This window comes from Salarias fasciatus, chromosome 2, assembly GCF_902148845.1.
Source record: "Salarias fasciatus chromosome 2, fSalaFa1.1, whole genome shotgun sequence".
NCBI classification, from domain to species: Eukaryota; Metazoa; Chordata; class Actinopteri; order Blenniiformes; family Blenniidae; genus Salarias; species Salarias fasciatus.
This window is the reverse complement of record NC_043746.1, coordinates 31,305,100-31,329,737: the sequence shown is the minus strand read 5'-3', so window position 1 is coordinate 31,329,737 and position 24,638 is coordinate 31,305,100. Positions and strand designations below refer to the sequence as shown.

General features: G+C 52.6%; 1 protein-coding gene across 1 annotated transcript in view; it reads right to left on the bottom strand.

The window, feature by feature from the left end:
* LOC115399181 (ATPase family protein 2 homolog) overlaps positions 1–24,638 on the bottom strand; it is a 59,146-nt gene that overhangs the window by 32,350 nt on the left and 2,158 nt on the right. The window contains exons 5-15 of the mRNA XM_030106423.1: positions 23,851–24,585; positions 23,641–23,770; positions 23,500–23,556; positions 23,024–23,147; positions 22,757–22,858; positions 22,532–22,685; positions 16,439–16,596; positions 12,949–13,158; positions 12,793–12,846; positions 12,561–12,640; positions 12,180–12,306 (exon numbers count right to left, since the gene is read on the bottom strand). Coding sequence (XP_029962283.1) covers positions 12,180–12,306; positions 12,561–12,640; positions 12,793–12,846; positions 12,949–13,158; positions 16,439–16,596; positions 22,532–22,685; positions 22,757–22,858; positions 23,024–23,147; positions 23,500–23,556; positions 23,641–23,770; positions 23,851–24,585 — 1,931 coding nt within the window. The remainder of the gene's footprint in view (positions 1–12,179; positions 12,307–12,560; positions 12,641–12,792; positions 12,847–12,948; positions 13,159–16,438; positions 16,597–22,531; positions 22,686–22,756; positions 22,859–23,023; positions 23,148–23,499; positions 23,557–23,640; positions 23,771–23,850; positions 24,586–24,638) is intronic.

The window sequence follows — 24,638 nt, the reverse complement described above, 5'->3', positions numbered from 1 at the left end:
GTTCGGTTTTCTTTAGGGGTTTAGTGCAGTTATTTGCTGTTGATAGAGACAGTCTGTTTTTGGACTGTTCAGAAACGTTGCAGAAGTGTTTGTGGTTATTCAGAGAGAATCCTCCGAGTCGTGTCTTTTCCTCAGAGTGGAGGAGGGTGAATCGACGGGACTCGCTGCTCCAGGGGCTTTTCAAAACATTTGCTGCTACATCTCCACTTTGCACTGAACCTCCTGGAGCCTGAAGCACACATTACATTCTGGCAGCTTCTCTCCTCTGTCTTCCAGCTGACTCTCTTTTCACGGACTGATTCATTTCAAAGACACATTCCTTCAAAATGATATAACGCTGCTCCAGAAGAGATGTGCAGCCAGCTGGTGTCACGGCCCAAGAATGAGGGTTTGAACCCTCGTCGAGAACCGGGCTCGTTTCTGGTGATGTAAACTTCAGGGAAACAGCCGGAGCGGGAGGAAGACGACCGGACCCCCCCCCCCTCTGAGTCCACAGGTGGCGCGCTCCAGCGCCGGTACTGGCCAGTGGCTCTCCAAAACAGGATGCGTGAACCTCCCCAGGCCTGGGACTTCCTCTCCCGGAGCGCCGCGGCCCCGGGTTCAGCCAGCTCCCTGCTCGGGGAGCGCATTACAGATCTGGCACGTGAAGCGGTCTGCTGCTCGCAACCGAGCGCCCCCTCCCTCTTCCTTGGCCCAGTCCCCTCTTTAACAATTTAAAACTACAGAAATAGTCCCCCTGGTGCTCTTCCAGAGGAAGGAGCTCGGTTTGCGTCAGTGAGGGCATGGAGAGTGCACCCTGCACGCCGTTAATGAAACTGGGCCCAGGCAGCCAAAGCGCCGAATTAAATCCAGCAGTCCGTTCCAAAACATCCCCCGGAAAAAAGCTCCAACCTTGACGTGAACTGCAAAACCCACTACAGAGTTTACAAGGAGGACGTGCAGCCCCTTAAAGACGAGAAACAACGGACTGAACTCCCAAAACACCACGGAGGGTCGTCTTCTGACGAGCCTCAGGACTCCCTCAGACACCGCTCTGAAGCTGCAGAGGGAATCGAACCGGGAACAATCCTGTGGGACTTCTTTTACATATTTGAGTGGCCACATGGGGCTCCGGTGGGGGTCCTGGTGGGGGTCCCAGCAGGTCTTCTGGCACGGGGGGGGGGTGGTACCACCACCCGCATACCCGCGGGGCTGACGGTGACTTCATGAGAATGGCACGCCGCTCGCCAATGTGGATCCAATCGGGCCCAAACTGTACATAAAGCCCGCAGGAAATGCAGCTGGGCGACAGACTGTCCAGAAAGAAAGAGGCAGGCAGAGAAACGAGGAGCAGCGGCGAGCGCCGGAATCAAAGACATGTGAGGCGAGGCGGCGGGGGGGGGTGATTAACGACGCCGACACTTTGAAGACGGGAAGACACCTGGTGACCATCTTGTCTCCGTGGTAATGCTTCAGCGTGTAGGAATTAGGCCCCGCTCATCTCCCGGCTTCAGCACGGAACCACCGGCCATATGGGGACGAGGGGCGACGAGGGCCGACTCTGGACTCCCCGGCAGCAGTACACTGACCGCAAGACGGACAGAACGCTCGCCTGGAAGCTCGTTCACTTCCCTTATTGACTGTGATTGTGCTAAATCCCTCCCGTGCCGCCGCACGGAGGGAGATTAATGAAGTGGCTGGGCCATGTGGATTTTCCAGAAAGGATACTGGACGCTTCCTGCCTCCGCCGATCCACAAACAGCCATTGTTTTGTTCTGCTTTGCACAATAAACGCCAGGCGCCTGAAAAGTCTCCCGTCTGCAGGACCCTGAATGCATCATGAGCCGGAGCTTGACATCCTGACAGCTAATCGACGTCTGAAGGTAAACATCCACGTTCAGGAGGGAAATGCCAAATATCCTCAACGCAGAGATCCAGGTTCCACTTTACCGGACACAGACAAAGACTTCCTCCCTTTTGTTTCCCAGGAAAAACACCGATGGCAGAAACAATCTGAAATGTTTATCAGCCCCCCCTCACCAATAAACACATCGAGCTTTTCTCACTTCCAGCAGGGACTCAGAAAGGCCTCCAGCCAAGCAGGGAACTGGGTGGAGGAGAGGCAGCAGCCTCCGCCCTCTTCCCCAGGTGCCAGGCTTCCTCTGAAGCTCCAGGCCATTTGTTCCACTCTTCACGCCGTTCCAACAGAATTCAGGATCCTCGCTCCTCTGCTCAGTCTGGAGAAGGTCGAAGGTCAAAATCCGACATTTGTTTCTTGAGCGTAATGTGAGAAAAGAGTAAGAGGCTGGAGAACTCGATGTTTACTTCTCTTCAGCAATGTTCGGCAAAAGAAAAACAAATTACACGAAAAAAATCTCAAGGAATAAAACCGCAACAGCAGTGTGTACAGTGTAGCTCCGCGGAGAGCAGCTGAGGGTTTCCAGTTTAGCTGGAGGTCAGGACAGGATGATGGAGGGAAGCGCAGCGCCCAACACATCAGAATTACTGTTGGTGAGAATATTTCCACTTTACGTCCACTTACAGACGGCAGTCAGTCACTTTGTTCAGTCTGCCTCAGTTTGACATCTGGACAGAAAACGGAGCTGTTTAGTTCAATCGAGCCTCAACACCATGAAAATGAATTATGCGACGTTAAAAAGCCCGCGCTGACATTTCCAGAAACATTCAGCCTTGGCAGTCGGCTGAAGGAAGAAGTTAAGAAAGAACAAGTAGTCCGTGTACATGTGTCATGACCCGGCTCTATAAATATACACATGGTGGGCCAAGAGCCACAAAACATGCCACAAGAAAGAGCGGTCCTTAGCAGGGACTGAGCGGCGAGGCAGCGGCCGGCAGCACCGCGCCAGCAGCTCTCAAATCAGCGCTCGGGGAGAGTAAAACATATGTTAGCTGTGTTATGGTTAGAATTAGCATCCCTGGTTTTCAGCGGATGTGGGTTTGATCCCTTTGGCCTCCAGTCTCAATCAAGTCCATCTAAAATTAGTGGGCTGCCATTTTCAGGAAGATATATAATTCCCCCTTGATTGTGGAGAAGGAAAAACATTGGGAAAAGCAAACATGGAGAGGGACGTGGAGAGAGGGCGAGTCCGGGGAAGGAACACACTTATGGCACGACCCACAATACTGACAGGTGCAGCGAGACCAGCTGCTGCCAATAAACACATCCAACACTAAAAATACACGGAGGACAGCAACGGGAAGGCTTTGTGTCGGCTTCCCGAGCTGCCAGGGTTTACGGTGGAGGGAGAAATGTCTGTCATGTCAGGGAAATCGGTGCTGAAACAGGATTACTGAAAGGATCACTTCATACATGGAGGCTTCAAATGAGAGCCTCACGGTGGAACCGCCAAGAAATGAGCAGCTGTGACAACGACCACGGGAAAACGACCCATCAACTGTTCCTCAACAATGCAGCAAAGCTCACGCCGACCTGAAAGGCCAATCAAACAAACCGCTAGCTTGGAACCTTTCAACAAGGGAACAATGAAACGTCAGCTTGAACCGCTTCAACGAGGGAACAACAAACTGTTAGCTTGAACTGTTTGAACGAGGGAACGACCAACCGTTAGCTTGAACCGTTTCAACGGGGGAACAACAAACCATTAGCTTGAACCGCTTCAATGAGGGAACAACCAACCGTTATCTTGGACCGTTTCAGTGAGGGAACAACGAACCGTTAACTTGGACCCCTTCGGGGAACAATGAAATGTTAGCTTGAACCGTTTCAACGTGGGAACAACCAACCGTTAGCTTGACTCGCTTCAATGAGGGAACAACAAAACCGTTAGCTTGACCCGCTTCAATGAGGGAACACTCAACGGTTAGCTTGGACTCCTTCGACAAGGGAACAACAAACCGTTAGCTTGGACCCCTTCGGGGAACAACGAAATGTTAGCTTGAACCGCTTCAACGTGGAAACAAACAACCGTTAGCTTGAACCGTTTCATTGAGGGAACAATGACCCGACTGTTTCAACGAGGGAACAACAAACTGTTAGCTACAACCATTTCAGCGAGGGAACAATGAACTGTTAGCTTGGATCGCTTCAACGAAGAACCAAGGTTTGGCAGCTGTCATGTCAGGCAGATGTGGTCACCGTATGGACTGAGTGAGCAGCAGGTGGCTGTTCGTAGGATGAAGTTAGTGTTAATTTCAGGATGGAGGTTTGAATTTGACTGGATTTCAACACTTTGAAGCTTTCCGAGCGAATGGTCAGACGCTGAGAGGAAAAACACTGCAGCCTTGAGCTCACGTCGCTGGATTCTCAAGTGTTTTTCACTCCAAAAAAAGAAAAAGTGACAGAAGAAATATGTTGTGCTGTTCTATCCTGTTTTGTACATTTCCTGAAATCCAAGGTGTAGGTGCAGGAAAAATCCAGCTGGAGAGGGAAGGTCAGCCTTCAGCGTTCCAGGTCTGGAAAAACCATTAGGAGCGATGGAAGGAAAGAGACGAGGCCTGAGTTATTTCCTCTCTTCTTGCTTTTTCTCTCCATCATTTGAGAAGAGTCAAGGTGCTTCACCCTCGTCACTGCGGTGGCTGATGGGAAGGAAGCAGCGACACCGCGGGGGACAGGATGGCCTCCAGCTGGCTCATCAGCACAAACAGACCAATCAGCTGGATTCTAAAGTTAGACCGGAGAACGTATTGTGAGAGCCGCTTGTTATGGAGGGTTCCTACTCAGCTGCCAAGAGGTGTTAAATAACCACCTCAAACAATGAAGGGGGAAGTGGATCTTCTCCTCCGACCAATCGGCAGCTGGAACCGGAGTTCAGTGTTTCAGCCACGCATTCAGTCTGAGGAGTTTAGTGACTGATTCTGGCTGCACTGATGAGGGAGCTGCGTGTCGGCCGAGACCCAGGAGCGTCTCGTTTATCCTCATTTCACAGAAACGGCCGAGAGGCGAGGGTCGCTCCGCCAGACGGACGCCGATCGGCTCGCCGTCACTTCGACCTGTGGCTTTCCTCAGGTGCTCCACGTTTCCCTGCAGCCTTCCAGAGCCAGCGCCCTGGCTAACCACGCAAACCGCGGCAGCATAATGCCATCTCCCATCCACACACACACACACACACACACTGTTGGCAGCGTTCCACAGAACCTGATCCAGGAAGTGGGAACGCTGCGGCTCACAGACGACTCATCGACGCTTCCTCCTTTGTTCTCAGTCGAGTCACACTGCTTCCATTTTTCCAAACGTCCCCGGTTGTTGCTTTTTTGACTTTGCAGACGGCGCTGCCTCTGCACCGGGACGGCAGCTGTCCTGGAATGTGCGCTGGCATACGAGCAGCCTCTGAAATTACGGCCCTGGCCATCGCTAAAGAAAATAAAATTGATGCAATCTGTAGAGCATGCAGCTTTTAATTAGCGGCTTCCGTCTCCTAATTGGTTTCTCTCCGTTTCCCTCCGCCTGGAGTCGGATCGGACCGACCGGCCGCGCCGCTTTTAGCGTGCCGCGTTTGTCTTGAGGGAAACCATGCACTATAATCAGAAACACAGTGAGCGGCGGAGAGCGGCCTCAGAAGAAACGCGGTGTGAGGAAACGCTGCAGCTCCGGAGGAAGACCGACATCTGGGCCCGCATGCCGTTATCCGGAGGATTCAGAACGATCCTGCACTTTAACGCTGTCCTGAACTCAACTTTTCCCAGCATCCCACACAGCCAGCCCCTTCGTTCAGAAGACAGCGGAGCTTCGCCCGCTGCGCAGTATTTGCTCTTTGTAATGGCTTGTGGAAAGTACATTATCTGAACGCAAATGTTTACCCATGACCTAACAACTCAGCCATGTTTATGGCACGCACTGAGTGAAAACACACAGATCACAGAGCCGGAGCGGGCTGCGGGATGTTTACAGCCGCTCGCCGCGCTTCTAATGGCTCGGTGTCGGAGAGCGCACGAGTAAACACTCCGACGCAGCTTTCCATGCAAGGTGTGCGAGTCCCGAGCCCCAGGTAGACGGCGGGACGACGCCGTCCGGCTGCCAGGCGCGTTGGCTGGAAGGAGGACAGGGACCGCAGCTGCAGCCGATAAGGAGAAACGGCGAGGAGCGCAGTGTGGGAACGGAAGAGCAGAAACAGTCGCCCCAGACGTGAGGACGGAGGAAAGGCTGCTGACGCCGGCCAGCCGGCTTCAGGGAGCCGTCACAGGAGGTCAGGGACGGGCCGGTTGCCTGGCACGCCTGGATTCTCACTCTCACACACACACACACACACACACACACACACATTCCCAGTGTCATCCCTGCTCATGTTTACTGCTTCCGCTGCACAGCAAACATTTCCCTGCTGCTGAGACGACTTGGGGAGTTCACTACGAGTCAAACAAACGAAGCAAACGGCGAGGAGAGCCATGGAAAGACGAGTGGATCCCTTCTGTTGTTCACTTCTTCAAAGAAAAAAAAAAAAAACTAAACTAAACATAACAACACTGCTTGAATACCAGAAAGTTACCCAGACACCACTTCCCAGTTAGAACTCCTATCAGTGAATTGCTGACTACATAACTGTTTCCCAGAGTGCATCCTGACGGAACACATCTTCCCAATCTGTGACTGGTTTCCCAGAGTGCTTTGGGCTGACTGAGGAAACCTGCATGTGTTTAACGGCGGTGCCAAACGCAACCAACATGTGAGGCAGGGCGACGCGTCCGAGGCACAGAACATGGACACAAACCGGCTCCCGCTGGAAGTGGTGCCTGAATTATGAGAGGCAGGAGGCGGGGGGGCCGGGGGGCGGGGGGGTGGGGGGTGACCGGAGGAGGAATAAAGATGATAAAGACAGAAGAGAGCAGAGAGAGAGAGAGAGACGTGATGGAGTCCAAGAAAAAGACAGTTTCTGCTTTCTGTCTGTGAACAGAAGACTTTAATGCTCCCTCTCTCTCCCTCCCTCTCTCGCTCTCTCTGCCTCTCTCCCCCTCTCTCTCTCCCTCTCTCGCTCGTCTGTTTACAATTACCGTGCCGTGAATGAATCTTCCACGAATGACCGCTCAACTGGCAGCCTGACGAGTCAGGAACAAGGGAGCTATTAGTGGAGGAACTGAGGAAGGAAGGAAGAGGGGAAAGCCAAGGGGAAGGCGGTCCAGCTCGGAGGCCCTGCGAGGGAGGGAGGGGGAACAGAGGGAGAACAGAGGGAGGGAGGGAGGGAGGGAGGGGGGAGGGAGGATGAAAACTCAGCTCAGTTAAACAGCCAGTGCAGCTCCTCAGGTTTCCTTTAGGTAACTCGTTCTGCAGCAGCAATCTGCCAGAGGTGAAGAGGGAGGATGAGGAGGTGGAAGCAACTGTCGTATCCCCTCATCCACCCCCCCACCCCCCCACCCCCCACCACCCCACCCCGCCCCCACCCACCAGCGGAGAAGATGAAAGAGGTTTCTCTGCGGTCTGGCCTGGAGGATGCTGGACAGCCGCTCAGACTCTTTCATTTCTCAGGCGTCAGGGTTCAGAGTGGGACCTCCCCATGACCTCTGACCCCTCAAATACATGAGGGCATTTGGTGGGTGTGACTCTCTTAAGCCCCCCCCCTCCCCGATTCCCCCCGATTCAAGGCTCTTTTCAGGCATCCAGTGCTTCTGGGAACTTCCTGACAGACATAAATTACTTTGACTTCACAGATGACAAGGTGGACTCAGAAAGTCACACACACACACGCACATGCACACACACACTCATCACACAGCCGGTGAAAGCGGAAACGAGGTGACGGCCTTGGTCATCCTCGGCAGACACTCCACAGGCTGCTTCGGTGTGCCGGTACTTCCCGACCTGACCTGGAGGGGGGGTCAGGGAGGGCCGGGGCTGTAATTAAAGGATTGAACTGTTCCAGACATTCCTGCGGGATTGCTCTGGTTTAAAAAGTGGCAGATTGGCTGTAACTCATGTTGGTAATTGTTCTCTTGTACAGAGTAACAAACAAACACTTTACCATGATATCACAGTTTTCTGCATTCTAGGACCGTTCACCTTCATCTCAGGTCAGGACGACGGATATTTCACAGTCAAACATCTAACAAAGGGTTCAAACCTTCCTTAAAGCTAATTTGTTGTTTTTCACCTGGACCATCCTCCACTGTGAGCAGCTGTTCAGGTGAAGAGAGGTGAAGTTTTCCCAGGATGGAACCAAAACCAAAAACATGCTTTTCAACACTGTTGATACTTTTCTGAAGTTGTTTCGTCATTCAGATTTGTCGCCGTCTCTGTTCTGCATTAATCTAAATCACGGTTACAAACAGATGTTTCAGTCTGAGCAGGCAGCCATGGCTGTCCCGACGGTCTGACACTTTGCGTTAAGTCCTTCCATTTTTACAGTTTCTAACTTTTTTAACTAAAACAGAAGTCTCGGTGGTGAGTAAAGCCCACAAAGAGTGACTGAGGTCCAGCCTCAAAGCCTCGTCCCGCCTGTCCACCTGCCCTGTGACCAGGGCAGCAGATCACAGCTGTTTTCTTGGTTGCTGTACTAACAGGCGGTGGTGATGCTCGCCACACTGCGTCATCGCCTTGTTCAGTCAGGATCAACAGAAGGAGGAACTCAAGTCCAGATCCGAGTCCTTCTCTCGGGTTTGAACGGCGCTGCTGCCGCTCAGCTGTGACAAACGGCACCGTCGTTCAAAGCCGAGGGGGAAAATTTGTAGAGACTAAGAAGAAAAACGGTGGAAATATCAGAGATTTGCGGGCGAGCTGCAGGAGGGGGTTAGGAGAAGCATTTATGAGAATAAATGAGATTTCCTGAAGTGAGAGCATTCCAAGGGCGCCGGTGGTCTCAGCTTGCCAAGAGGCAAGACGACACATGCTGGAGACGTCTGCCAGGTAGCAGAGCACAAAGAGCCCTCATTTCCTCCCCCACCTCCCCCGCCTCCTCTCCGAGCCCCCCACCTCCCCCAGCCCCGACTCCCCCGGCCCCTCCAGCACCCCCCCACAACCCCCTCTGCCTTTTAATGCCACCGTTTCATCAAAACATCAGTGTGATGTTGCAGAATATCCTTATGTTTGTTCTTTAGTGAACAGGGAAGCTTCAGGACCAACTATTCTGGAACACACACACACACACACACACACACACACTCCAGCTCACTGCAGTTCAGTTTGAGCGCCGTTGCTGAATGTTGAACGTCTGGTCGCGGCGAGTCGTCAGCGCTCCAGAGAGTCTTCAGAAGACGCCTCTCCGGAGCGAGCGGAGAGGAAACGGAGCTCTGAATGAGCCGTAATCCTTTAAGGCAGATTCCATCATGCTTGGCTCGTCACCACAGCGCGATAACGCCGAGCCAACACAAAATAAGATGTGGCCTGTTTTGACTGGCTGGCTGAGATCTGCTTGGAGAGCGGAGGGCCGGGTCCAGGACCCGAGCGGACCGGGTACAGTCCACACCTGCGGGTTTTTCAAAACCCTGTGACGACTGACAGTTTCAGGAATCGAGCAGCCGGGCTGAGAACCAGGACGCTTCAGGTCTGGAGGACTGGACCCGAGTCCAGCAGTGTGAGTCTGTTCCCTCCGTTCTGAGCAGTCTCCCGGGCCCAGCCCTGCAGCATGATGCTGCCTCCACCATGCTTCACCACAGGGACGTGGTTCTCCAGGGTTCTCCCAGTGACCAGCAGCCTGGGTTCCTCCAGACATGACGTTTGGCGTCCAGGACAAATAGTTCAGGGAACTGCGTTCTGGGTTCTGGGTCTCCTCCCTGGTCCAGGGCCCTTTCCCCGAATGGCGTCCAGCTCTAGAAGGTTCTGTGGTTCTGGGAGATGGAGGCCATTGAGCTCTTCTCAGATGGTTCCGGACCCTTCCTCAGATCTGAGCCTCGGAGGTCTACAGACAGTTTGACTTCATCTTTCAGCTCTGGGACCTGATACAGACAGACGTGAGCCTTTCAGATCAAGTCTGATCAACTGAATCGACCAGTGGACTCAGAAACACGTGAAGGACAATCAGTGGAAACAGGAAGCAGCTGAGCTCAGGCTGAGGTTCACAGTAAAGCTGTCGATGCTTATTCACACGACATACTTCACCTCATTGTTGGAAAACACCTCTGAGAACCATATTTCTCTGTCATGTTGGGTGCTGTGGGTTGACTGATGAGGAAAAGAAAGAACTGAAGCAGTTTTGGTAAAACACTGCATATGTGGAGAAAGTGAGGGACGTTGACTCAACCAGCAGCATGGCAGTTTGAAGGAAAGCTCCAGGTCACGTCTGGCTCCATCTCCTGCTCAGACGCTTCACTGCAGCTTCAGCTTCTGAGGGAGGAGTCTGAAATCCCCCAGCATCAGCGCATCAGGACTGCAAATATCAAGAAACCCACAAAAATCCCACTAATGCTGGCAGTGTTTTCAGCTCCGTCCGTCCTGGACAGACGCATTGCCATGCTGCTTACACTCAACCTGCCCACAGGGTTTTAGTTCTTGGGTGTTCTGCCACAGGTACTGGTTCCAAGCTTTGTTGTCACTGTTCCAGCACAGAGAGACGTCCAGAGACCAGCAACACCAGTGAACCAGATGAAACGGGGGAAATGGAAACACGTCCAAGAAGCAGGACACCTGGGAAACTCGGGCTGGTCCCGAATATCCCAGTATTCCGTCGCTATGATGACATTCGGCGAATAATTTTGCAATCCGAATATTCCTGGACGAACAGACCTGGGATACCTGGATAGATGGCTATTTTTTTTATTGTCTGTTAGAAACAAAAACATTAGTTTGTCGTTTGTCACTGCTGTAAAAGACACGTTGAATAACGGCACTGAGAACACCAGCGAATCATATTCACAGTACAAAAAACAAACCCAACAGTAGAAGCCCAGTGGAGTCTATCTGATGTTACTCAGAGCCGGGTCGGGGGTTCTGGAGCGTCCGCCTGTTGGCAGCAGCCGAGAGTCCAAAAGACAGACTGAAACTACTTCTAGACCAACTGAACCACAGAACCGCAGAACCACAGCTCCGAGGGGTGAAGGAGGAGAGTCCTGCTGCCCGGGGGGCGCCTCCATCACAGGAGCCTCATTCAAATGACTTTATCCACACACACACACACACACACACACACACACACACACACACACACACACACACACACACACACACACACACACACACACACACACACACACACACACACACACACACACACACACACACACACACACACACACACACACACACACAGTGGGGGGTGAGCAGGAGGAGGTAATCTGATTACTCAGCTGCATGGGGCACCACTTCCTGAGAGGAAGGACGCCTGGGGTTTCCCATCTGTCCACTCAGGGGCCGGACCCCCTGCCTGCTGTTAATAAAGTTTCTCCCTCCGACTCTGAATTCATCACACACACACACACACACACACAGACGCACACACAGACGCACACACAGACGCACACACAGACGCACACGCACACACTCTAATGCAGTCTGACATGGGAGGTGGAGGAAGTGGCTGTCAGCCCCTCACCACAGTGATGGATCAATTCTGAGCAGCGGGAGGTGTGTGTGTGTGTGTGTGTGTGTGTGTGTGTGTGTGTGTGTGTGTGTGTGTGTGTGTGTGTGTGTGTGTGTGTGTGTGTTTGCATGGAGCCATTTCAAGTTTACATCAAACTGTTGATCCTCGTTCAGCTGAAGAACTGAATCATTAGAATAAGAAGCAGAGCTGTCCCATATTTCCAGAGGCTGAGCTTTCAGACGCATTCCAGACTGTCCAAGACCATTAACCACTGTCCCAGATCATGATAGACTTTCCCTGACCTTCCCGGGCTACTGAAGACCATCCCAGACCATTCTAGACCGCCCCAGGCCTTTACAGACCATTACAGACCGTTCCGGACCATCCCAGACCATTTTAAACAATCCTAGACCATTCTAGACCATTTCAAGGCGTTACAGACCATCCTAGACTGTCCCAGACTGTCCCACCACCAGAGGACGTGTTGAGGTTTAAAGTCCAGACAGCAAACCAGAAGAGCCTTTTCAAAGGGAGGAAGAACCAGTGTCCAAGGAAAGATGGAACCATCAAAAAGATGAAGTGAGATAATCCTGACCAGGAAGAAAGACAGCGCCGCTTTCCCATGAATGTTGGTGTTTGACCATCAGTAGTTTTCACTCTACTGATAATCGGACCGTTGGAGGAGACAGTGCTGAAGCCGACTCAGCTGTTGGAGCCAAGATGAGGGTGAAAAAGAAGTGGGGAAGAGCGGAGGGGGTCACGTCTCCACCGTCTCTGTACCTTGTCGATCATGTCGGGGCGGTTGGTGGCGGCCAGCACGGTGACGTCCCGGAGCTGCTCGATGCCGTCCATCTCCGTCAGCAGCTGAGCCAGAACCCGGTCGCTCACCGCACCGGAACCCGGAGAGCTGGAGGGAACACAGCAGGCCCAGCTGAGTGGACGGAGGACGGGACAGGACAGAGGAGGACAGACGGAGGAGGAACAGTCTGCCAGCCAACCTGCTAGAAATTAACCTGAAGACCAGGGGGGCCCACCTCACTCTTCTTCCTCCCTTCCATCATTTATTCATTTATTTATCAGGGAATATTCTGGGAAGTCTAAACATTAATACGCTGGCTGGAGCTTTTCCTGCCGTATCAGTGGCGTTGAATCTCCTCCTACCTTCCTCGCTCGCTGGCCAGAGCGTCGATCTCGTCGAAGAAGACGATGGACGGCGCGACGGCCCTCGCCTTCCGGAACACCTGAGCAGAGCAGACGCCCGTCAGCGCTCTGACTGCAGCTCATCCTCTCTCGGGACAACAGGGAACGTTCAAGGCACTGCCGTTTGAACAGCGTGGGAAAGCTACGGTAACCCGGAGCCAAACGGTCGGCTGAATCAGGGGAAGGGACGCACCTCTCGCACCGCTCGTTCAGACTCTCCAACGTACTTGCTCAGCAGCTCTGGACCCTGGAAGACAGGTTTGATTATTGAAGAACTGGGAACAGATTCCGAACCCCAATCCCCAAAGTGTGTTCAATGAATTCAGCTTAATTCAAGACCAGGACTCACTTTAATAGCCAGGAAGTTGAGGCCGCTCTCGTTGGCCAGCGCCTTGGCGATCATGGTCTTGGAGCACCCCGGGGGTCCGTACAGCAGGACTCCTCTGGGGGGCTGGATGCCCATGCGGGTGAAGGCCTCGGGGTGCCTCAGGGGCCACTCCACGGCCTGCTTCAGCTTCAGCTTCACCTCCTCCATCCCTCCTACATCCGACCAACGGACCTGCAGGAAAAGAACAGCACGGGGTCTGATCGGTGGCAGTGGGCCAACGTGGAAACTACGTGGTTTTCAGTGTTTCTGAAGTTTCCATGGAAACAGACGTCATTTCCAGAATGTTGCCGTGAAAACGTGAACATTTTGTGAAAGGAAAACAACCGCGTTCGCAGCGCAGCAGCTCCTTTATCGTGGTTCCGGAGAAGCTTCTCATCGCTTCCAGAACAATGACGATAAAGAAGCTTTGATACATCGTGGCGTGAACGGATCCTCGTCTTATCTCCACTGCTGTCCTCAACCAGTCATCTGTCTCTCCTCATACGCTCATCCCCCGCTCCTGCCCTGCTCTCCATCCAGGGAACACATCCCAGGACACCGGCGCCGTCTCCGGGGAACCGAGCACCTCATGGAAACCTGGCGTCCGGCCAGATACTGTAAATACCCAACAATTTATGGACGGCATGGAGCAGGAGAGAAAATGAAGGGATGGAGGGGAGGAGAGGGGAGGGGGGAGGGGGGGGGGGGGGGGGTGCTGTAGCTGAGATGGGGAGATAGGCCGGAAGCAGGCCAGCCAACACTCTGAAGAGAAGAGAGAGCAGGACAGATTTATAAACCAACCGGGATGTCAAAGATCATAAAGAAGACAACAAGAGGCAAGAAGAGATGATCTATGGATGAAGAAAGGGTTCTTTAACAGAACGTAATCTGAGTAAACTGAGCCGGCAGTGATCCCACATCAACTTCATGATGTTGATGAAAGGCACTTTGTGAAAAAAAAAAAAACATCGAGCCGGACTCATAATGCCACGGACGAACCGATGCCCCGAGTACGCCGATGGACGACCGGATGAACACCAGTTGCCAGTCCTCCAAAATGAATACGCTCCCTTGCACTCCCCAGTGCATACTCATCTGGTGGGAATGGTATCCTCTGCTGTGGAGCTCTGGAGCCAAAGTCAAATGGGCTTAAACGTGGGACATTAATCAACAGATCACCGAGGACCCATTTTCATGTTCTGAAACCCATTGAAAATAACTTTTCAAAACTGCCCAGGCTCCATAGTAAACAGCAGTTCTTCACATGTCCAGTAGACGGACAACCAGAACAATGTTTTCCTTCAGAGCGTCATGACTCCCCGTTCAGATTCTCCTGGTCCTGGTCCTGGTCCCAGTCCATATTTTCCTGGACTTGGTAGTTTTACAGTTGACAGTCACTGTAATAACTGACATGGAATAATGTTTTCTTTTCAAGTTCTCAGGAACACAGTGCGAAGGACGCCCTGTTTTGTTTGAAGTCACTTGGCCTCAGGAGCGTTCCCCTGAGAACCAACACCTTCTATTCTCGTGAGAACATCTGTCTTTATGACTTGCCATTGCCGGACGTTATGCCAGAGTGGGGTTGGATTCTCCTCGGAGCAGCAGCCTCGCTCTCGATCAGCTGATCCGTGTGTTTCCTCTGCAATCCTCAATAAATCCTCCTTGTGCAGCGTCAACACCAAACCAGCGTCACCAAAAGTTCCACAACAGCAACAATCCAACTTGGAGTTCTGCTGTCTGTCTCCATAATAATGTCCATGTCCTCTACTGTTACTGTTTAGAGTGTATTGTTCTCTGTGTTCTCCCATTATTGATGTGAACAGTGTATCGTAAAGCTCCACTCCACATATCAGAGCTGCTCCTGAAGCTCAGGTTCCGTCACTGTGTTCTGCTTTCTGCAGATGGTGGGGAACCAGCACCACACTCTGCTCTCTCTGCAGACTCAACGGAGTCGTTTCAAGAAAGAAAACAATAAAAAGTCCCATTAATTGCAAGCTGCTTGTTGTCACGAATGAAGCGGCTGTGGAATTACAAGGCGAGGTTTGACTCGCCGCGCTCTCTTCCTTTCTGTATGAGACCCACTTATTATCTTTTACTGTTGTTTTCTGAACTTTACAAGGGGCCTGTCAGGCACTGGGCCTTTGATGGGCTGAGTAGTGGGGGGGGGGGGGGGGGGGGGGGGCTGCTCACACACACAAAACTCAAAGGACACAAGGAGCATGTTTAAAAGAAGAGAAGAAATGAGTTTAAGATCCAGCTGCCAAATCAACATATTAAAGCCAGACTGCAGCGCCGGGTAAACTAGGAAGTAAACACAGAACGAACGGGAGATTAAAATGAACCCTCAGCGATGTAAAAGGAGAGGCTCGATCTGAGAAGGCCAAACCTCAGATACGTGACGGGAGATGTTTTCAGAGGAACTCCAGGCATGTCTTCATCTGGCACCACTGGAAGTTTCTTATATGAAGTGGATTAGAAACAAATGTTTGAGCTCATGTGGATTTAATCGAGTCCGGGCTCTTGTGGCTGGACGTTCAGCTGAGCAGTGGAACAGGGACCGAAGAAAGATCCAGACCCACTCCTCGGATTTTCAGGAAGCAGCCACAAGGACGGCCTGTCTGACAGCAAGCCGAGAGCAGGGTGAGCGAGCCGAGCCCAGAGCCGAGCCCAGAGCCCAGAGCCGAGCCCAGAGCCCAGAGCCCAGAGCCGAGCCCAGAGCCGAGCCCAGAGCCGAGCCCAGAGCCGAGCCCAGAGCCGAGCCCAGAGCCGAGCCCAGAGCCGAGCCCAGAGCCAAGTCCAGAGCCCAGAGCCGAGCCCAGAGCCCAGAGCCGAGCCCAGAGCCGAGCCCAGAGCCCAGAGCCGAGCCCAGAGCCGAGCCCAGAGCCGAGCCCAGAGCCGAGCCCAGAGCCGAGTCCAGAGCCCAGAGCCGAGCCCAGAGCCGAGCCCAGAGCCGAGTCCAGAGCCCAGAGCCGAGCCCAGAGCCCAGAGCCGAGCCCAGAGCCCAGAGCCGAGCACAGAGCCGAGCCCAGAGCCGAGCCCAGAGCCGAGCCCAGAGCCGAGCTCAGAGCCCAGAGCCGAGCCCAGAGCCCAGAGCCGAGCCCAGAGCCGAACCCAGAGCCCAGAGCCGAGCCCAGAGCCGAGCCCAGAGCCGAGCCCAGAGCCGAGCACAGAGCCCAGAGCCGAGCCCAGAGCCGAGCCCAGAGCCGAGCCCAGAGCCGAGCACAGAGCCCAGAGCCGAGCCCAGAGCCGAGCACAGAGCCCAGAGCCGAGCCCAGAGCCGAGCCCAGAGCCAAGCCGGACAAGGCCAGAGCAGGGCCAGTGACCTGAGCTAAGAGCAGGAGGTGGTCTGGATCAAACGCAGCCAAGCTGGAATCTCGTGAACGTTAAAGACCGACAGGAAAAGAACTGTCTGGCTTGTGTCCAAGGTTGAACGAGGAACAGGGAACTTTCAGGAATGTGTGAGGGCTCGTACCTTGGGGACGTCGACAGCCGCCTCCCTCATGGCGCTGGGCTTGACGAGCGACATGGCCCACCGGAGGTCCTGCAGAGTCACCGTCACCGTCCCCGTCAGCTGCCGGTCAGACGCCTCGTGCCGGGAGGCCGCCAGCGCTCGCCTGAGAGCGTGCAGCCCTGTGGGAGGGTTCACAGGTGAGCCGAGAACGCAGAACGACCCAAACTGAAGGGAGCAAACCCGAAATGAGTCAGAGTCGGTCTGCAGACTAGAGGTACCTCTCCAAGAAACAAGAGGAACCCCAACATCCTACCAAGCCTCAACATCCAACCTCAAGATCCTCCCTCAACATCCAGCCAAAACATCCAACTTCAAGATCCTCCCTCAACATCCAGCCAAAACATCCAACTTCAACATTCAAATTTAAAATCCAGCCTCAATATCAACCTAAAAACCCAACCAAAACACCCAACCCAAATATCTAACCAAAATATCCAACCTAAACATCCAACAGACCCAAAACATCCAACCTAAACATCCAAGCTAATCATCCAACAGAACCTAAACATCCAATGCAAATATGCAACTGAGTGCTCAAGAATAGATTTCATTGCAAGAGTTTCAGGGAATCAGAACTGGGAGCAGAGTTTCAGAGAGCCAGGATGAGAAGCAGAGTTTCAGGGAATCGGGACCAGTGGAGTTGTGGCTCCAGGGTTTTCGACTCAAAGTCCTCATCCAGCTTGTGACCGACCACTCAGGCTGGTACACGCTGCGATGATGCACACCTTCAACTCTTACAGCCACTAATTCCTCTTTTGAAGGAGGGAATAATTGGCCGGGGAAGGAGAGAGTGGGCCAAAGGGATAGGAAGTGGAATTTAAGTGCTTAAGGTCTGAAAGCGTTCAGTCCAAGTCTGAATAAAAGGAAGATGACAAAATCAACAGAGAAACCTTAGTGTGAGGACGGATCCTTTGTGTTTTCAGTGCAGGAATAAAAAGTGTGGGCAGGGTCAGCGATGACTGACTGCATGGAAACTTTTCACCAACAACACTGAATGTGGTTCCTGGAAAGGTGAGTGAAGGTATGTGAGAACCAGCGGTTCCCTTTCCAGCTCAGTCACAATCAGAGGGAGCAGAAGACCTGGAGGCTCAGTTCCAACATTTTCATGTCAAAGAAGGAAATTCAGGATCATCTGAGTTTACAGGAAGTTTCTCAGTCTCATCAGAGGCCAGCTGATATTCAGGAAGTGTGCTCACATTTCTTCAAAATGAACTGTTGAAGAGGCCACAAGGAAAGTCTGACTAGACTGACTAGAGCTGCACTTTCATCACTTTTAGAAATAGGAATGATTTTGCTACCAATCAGGGCCCAGAGAGCCAGGGACGCCATCTGAACCCTGCACAGGAACACTAACTCAATGTCTTTACTTCTCTGAACAGTGAGATTCAAAGTGAACAAACATCTGGGCGTCCGGTGCCCGGCAGGGGCGGTGCCTGCTGGTCTTTGCCCCCTGGGGCCCGGGCCCCGTGGCTGCCAGGGGTCCCGGCCGGGGCCTTCCTCTGCCCCGTTCTGGACTGGTGTGTGGACGTCTTCCTCGGGGGAGTGGCTGGGATCTGGGCTCTAGGATAGCCACGGCTGTCTGGGCCCCGAGGGCCTCTCTGGCCTGCTTTCGGTCTTCTCAGAGGTCAGAGGTCACATTTGCATGATCTCTGTCGCATTTGCATGATCACAATGATCTGTCATAAATGTATGCAGGTGCAGTAACCAGTCACCTGGAGTGTCGGTTCCAATTGAAGGATTGTTGAACCTTTGCTCTCTCTTCCTTTTCTCGATTGTTTATGGTTTGCTTGTTTGTTTGATTGTTTTCATCACACTCTTCCTGTAGTTCTGCCCCCTTGTCAGGTCCAGCAATATCATAAATAACGTAAGAAACCATGCCATCAAGAGGAGCTTTGTATCTATAAGCTCCTCTAAGAAGAGTAAATCTGTCTGGCGCGTAACAGCAGCCAGACCTCCATTCTGCTGCTTCGATGTCGGGACAGGACAGGTTATAAAAGAAAAAACTGTGAAAAAACATCTGAATGCTTCAACCCAAGAATGAAACTTCTGCAACAAGATCCACATTTCCAACAGGAATGAGAACTTAGATTAAATTTAAACAAAAATGAACTGAACAGATTGGGCTTCCGTGTTTCAGTTTATCTCTTTAAAGCTAAAATATTTTAAGCGCATGATGGAATTTTAAGAAGAGTAATACAAATCGTAAGTAATGAAGCATCATAGCACAGGAAGAGTGCGTGTGTGTGTGTGTGTGTGTGTGTGTGTGTGTGTTGGATTTAACCTCTACAGGTGGGAGGAAATGTCCTCACTGACTTAATTACACACTGAATGTGAGAAATGAAGAAATGATTGGTAGGTCCAAAACCATGTTACCATCCACACACACACACACACACACACACACACACACACACACACACACACACACACACACACACACACACACACACACACACACACACACACACACACACACACACACACACACACACACACACACACACACACACACACACACACACACACACACACACACACACACACACAGGGGGGTGGAGGTGGGCCAGAGAGCAGACGGGGGGATTTACGTTCAGACTACATCCTGTTTATACTCTCTGGTCTGGCTGGACGAGGGGACAAGACAACAGGGGGGGAGGACAGAGGAAACACAATGGATGCATGAAGGTTAGGCCTCTAAGGTCAGTGTGTCCCCCACTCCTAGGTGTCCCCCGGTCCACCACAGTGTCCCCCAGTCCATGCTGCCCCCTGTCCCGTGCTGCACAGTGACTTCTGGGTCAGTCACCAGGTTTGTCTCTTTGGATGTAGCTGGGAGAGCTGCAGACGTCTCCAATGACTTCAAGTCATTCAGTGTCTTCAAACCTCCGTCTGAGACTCACAGCGCCCCCTGCTGGTTCAGACCACACATGACATGACCCTGCAGAATTCAAGAGGACGACATGGGACGGTCGATCTGTCTCTTTCTGCTCTTCTCTGGAGGAAATCTTCACATATGATTAACTGAAATACTACAAATCATTCAGGCCAACAGTATAGCTCCATATCTCAAAAATGGTTAATCTTTCTCATTCTCCCTCTAGTCTAGACCAGGTACCAGGTCAAACATCTGGACCTGGTACCACGTCACATGTACACGCCGTGGCGAGTTAAATAAACTGCAGTATTAAATGACCAGTCATGCCGCTGGGCTGCAGCTCCTCCAATCACCACAATACTTTCAGCATGACTCCACAAGAAACCCACAACAACTTCAGGACTCACCAGAGCTTCCGGAGCTTTCCTCTGTGAACCTATATTTATAAAACCAACATCTGCTGGACTGACACACACATACTTCCTAAACAGAGGACTCCCATGAAGCTCACAGCTGATCCTGTTATTAATGTGACCCGTCCTGAAACTCCTCCGGTGTCTAGAGAAGGACAGACGAGCTGGAAAACACTCTTTATAAGGAGAAGCTGCCGTTGTAAACAAACGCTTTTAGCAGTGTTTGGCCCATTTTTTCTTTCACGGCACCATTTGTGTCAAACACAGATCCTGTGGTGGTTTCTACAGTCGACTCCTCGTTTCCTGAACTGCAGCGTTCTCACTCAGCACGATGGCCACTCTGTTACATTTGTTGAGTAAATCATTGATGCTGCTTCGCCTACTTGTTGGAAGTGACGGAGTCTGATCTCCGCCTGCAGAGTTTCTTGTTTATTGTTCCACATAATGCATTTAACTGAACTCCTCTGTTCCAGCGGGCTTCCCCCGTTCAGACAGGAGGTAAACAGAGTGTCCGGATGTGGCACACCGCAAACAGTCATCCAGCACTGCTCAGACTGGAAGGGAGTCACGTGATCGAACCGGGACGAAGCCACCAGGAAGGGACAAGAAGGCCGGCGTCCAGCAGGAAGTAGAGAGGTTTGTAGGACTCACTGACAATCCGTTCAGAAGGAGGACTTTGAAGCACGTAAACATGGCTACTGAGTCGCCATGGAAACACGTCACACTGAGTTTAACCTGACAAGTACACAGCTGCTTTCACTGAAGGTTCCTTGCTTTACACTGAGTTCTTGTGGTTCTCCATCATTCTCTGCACATGTGTGTGTAATTCACCCAGTGACCACTAGAGGTCCTCCTGCAGGCTTCTTAAGGTTAGAAGAAAGATCTATCAAAACCCACATTTATATCCTCTGTCTTTCAATACTTTTAAACAATACCCACCCCTGATCAATAAATAAATATCATCAAACAAGTTTTTGCTGGAAAATATTGACTAATTCAGTTTCATGAGCACATAGTGGGAAGACTGACACACGCACCTGACGGAGGACGACGCTGATCTGAGTCCAGCTGACAATGAAGTGAGTTCGGACTTTTACGGACACACACACACACACACACACACACCTTGTTTTTGTGTGTGTGTGTGTCTGTGTGTGTGTGTTTTGCTGCGACATGTCTCCTTTTTGTATTTTTCAGGAAGCTGTGTGTCTCATTGTTGCCTGAGCAGCAGACGGAAACAACTCCAGAGTTTCTGTGTTTTCTTCCTTTCAGTGAAAACAAAGAAGGAAAAAACATCAGCCTGTGTGTGTGTGTGTGTGTGTGTGTGTGTGTGTGTGTGTTTGTGTGTGTGTGTGTGTGCGTGTCCTCTTGTCACACGGTCGGTTAGCTGCAATCAGAGGAATTACACACTCTCCAGTTCTGGTCCTACTCCTCTAATCCTGGTCCAGAAGCCATATAGTATAATCCAGATTAACCTTCAGAAGACCAAACATCATGCCAACATGATCAATATTTCCTACTTTAACACACTGAGCTAATGATTAAGCTAAAACTATTCAAACAATTGTCAGTTGAACTTTTGGTAACACTTTATTTGAAGCCCTCCTTTATAACACATTATAAGTACATTTATAAAGCATTATAATGTCATTATAACACGTGTAGCTATAGTTATAAACATTCATAAATGATCATAATGCCAGGACCTAACCCTAACCCTAATCCTATGCTGTATAGTGAGTTATAAAGCATTGTGATCATTTATGAGTGTTTATAACTACTTATAATGTGTTATACCGGGTGCTTCAAGTAAAGTGTTACCAAATTTTTTCATTTAATTATAGCATTTTGATTCTCAATTAGTTCTTTAAAATCGATTCAAATGAAATGATTCTGTCAGTGCTCTACAGGACGCCACTCTACAGGAAGCAGGACGCTGCTCTGGAGGAAGCCGGATGCCGCTATACAGAAATCAGGACGCTACTCTGGAGGAGGCAGGACGCCGCTCTTCAGGAAGCAGGACGCTGCTCTAGAGCAAGTAGGACGCCACTCTGGAGGAAGCAGGACGCCTCTCAACAGGAAGCAGGACGTCGCTTTGGAGGAAAAAAGACGCAGCTCTAGAGGAAGCAAGATGCTGCTCTGGAGGAAGCAGGACGCTGCTCTACAGGAAGCAGGACGCTGCTCTAAAGGAAGCAGGACACTGCTCTACAGGAAGCAGGACGCCGCTCTGGAGGAAGCAGGACACCACCTAGGAGGAAGCAGAACACCGCTCTAGAGGAAACAGGACGCTGCTCTGGAGGAAAAAAGGACGTCACTCTGGAGGAAGCAGGACGCTGCTCTACAGGAAGCAGGACGCTTCTCTGGAGGAAGCAGGACGCTGCTCTACAGGAAGCAGGACGCCACGCTGGAGGAAGCAGGACGCTGCTCTACAGGAAGCAGAACGCCGCTCTAGAGGAAGCAGGACGCTGCTCTGGAGGAAAAAAGGACGTCACTCTGGAGGAAGCAGGACGCCACCTTGGAGAAAGCAGGACGTTGCAGCGCTGTTCTGATTTATTGTGTGTTTTCAGTTGAAGAGAATCGATGGAAAGAAAGGTTTCAGTAGTTTCATCTCATGATAATCTGATGTGGCTCAGATAATCTGGATAACCTGAGGATGTGAGCAGTCAGTGTGAATGAAGTGAAATCTGCAGCACATCAGCTTCGTCTCACTGTGAAACATGGCTTCATTTCCTGGTTTGTTTCCCGGTCATGGTGCAGTGGTTTACTCACCTGCTTCTTTGCACACGGCTGCCAGGTCTGCCCCGACGTATCCGTGAGCGGCGTTGGCCAGCTGCGTCAGCTCCTCGCCGCTCACGCTGCAGGGCATCGAACTCAGCCGCTTCCTGAGGATGTCGACTCGCTCGGCGGCGGTGGGAACGCCGACCTGCAGCGGAAACACCAGAACCGGATCAGGTTCCCTCCCAGCGGACCGCCATGCTGCCGCAGTGTTCCTACCTCCAGCTCCTTGTCGAAGCGTCCCGGCCTGCGGAGGGCCGGGTCCAGGGCATGGGGCCGGTTGGTGGCCCCCAGGACCAGGACCTGACCCGAGTGACCCTCCTGAGAACAGAGCATGAAACGTTCTTAAGGAACAGCTGGAACCCAGAAACCAGACCGAAGAGTTTGGATCAATTTGGATCAATTTACAGCTACGTGAACAAGGTTCTGTTCTGCAGGGCGTTCTCCAGGACCTCTGGGTGGATTCTCAGACTTCAGGATACTTACAGAGCCGATGCCGTCCATCAGAGTCAGGAGAGACGCCACCACCCGTTTCTCCACCTCGTTCTGAGCTCCGTCTCTCTTCGGACACAAAGCATCCAGCTCGTCAATGAAGATGATGGCCGGCTGCCTGGAGGAGAGAAACCAGCTGGACTGAACTGGTCTGGACTGGACTGGACCACAGCTAAACTGGACCTGACTTAACTGGACTGGACTGGACTGGACTGGACTGGACTGGACTGGAGTGGACTGGACTGGACTGGGCTATTCTGGACTAAACTGAACTGGACGGTATCGCTCCTCTTGGAGAAGTTCCAGTTTCTACGATGTGGAGCTACAGCCACATGGCGGCGCTCCAGGAGCTGATGGGGGTCAAGGGTCATGCTCAGGGACGCACAGCGGTCACATGTCAGCTGTGGGATTCAAACCTGTGACCTCCTGACCCCAAGTCCGTGTCTCTCAGCAGTCTTCCTCCAGTTTACCTCTGAGACGCGTCTGCGAAGATCTGCCGGAGCCGGGCTTCAGTTTCACCGTAGAACCTGAGAACACAGGAGAACGTCTGCTTCAGGCGGCGCTTCACGTGGAACCGTGGGACGGACCGCGGCCTTGCTTCCTGTCCGTACTTGCTCATGATCTCCGGACCGTTGATCACCGTCATGTGAGCGCCGACCTCGTTGGCGACGGCTCGTCCGATCATGGTCTTTCCGGTTCCCGGAGGTCCGTAGAGGAGGACTCCTCTCGGAGGGGGGATGCCTGAGGAGGAAGACTCGTCAGACCCCTGAGGAGGACCGGTCCCGGGTCCCGGGTCCCGGTCTCCATCAGACCTGACCTACCGTAGGTGGAGAAGAGCTGCGGCTGCTTCAGAGGAAGCTCGATGGTCTCTCTGATGACCTCCAGCTGGCTGCTCAGCCCGCCGATCATGTCGTACGTCACCTTTGACCTTTCGGCCTCCGCGTCCGCGTCCGTCTGCTCCGGCCCGGACCTAAAGAGGACTTTGGTGGAGGAAGAGAGGCAGTAGAAGGTGTCTGTACTTAAAGCCCCAGCAGGGGGCGCAGTGGAAGGTTCTGCTGCCTGCTCTGAGCAGATCCAGTTCTCCGGGTCGGCCTCCGGTCCTGCACCGGGACTCTGGGAGCTGAACGGCGGGCCGCCGGGCCAGGACGGGGACGGGAGGGGAGGGGGGTCCGGGCGTCGGGGGGTGCTGGCTGCAGGACTGGGGCCTGCAGCACTGGGTTCTGCAGGATCTGCCGGCCCAGCTTCTCCAGGCTCTGCAGGATTGGGTTCTGTGAGTTCTGCAGGAAAAGGTTCTGGGGGTCCTCCAGGCTCTCCAGGCCCAGCTTCTCCAGGCTCTTCCTGGTCCTTCACACTGAGCGTGCTGAGCTGCAGACTCAGGTCTGCAGAGGTGGAGTCCAGCACAGAGTCCAGCACAGAGGAGCGCTCTGTGTCGGGGGGGGCCGCCGGTCTCTGGAGGGTCGCTCCACCCGGTCCTCCCACGCTCTCCACCCGCAGGCTGCAGGGGCGGCCGAAGTAAGAGAGGGACAGGGCGTTTCCTGGAAGGACGATGGCTCCAGCTGCGACGGGACAGAAACCGGTCCGGAGTCATTCTGAACCAGCAGGACAAGAC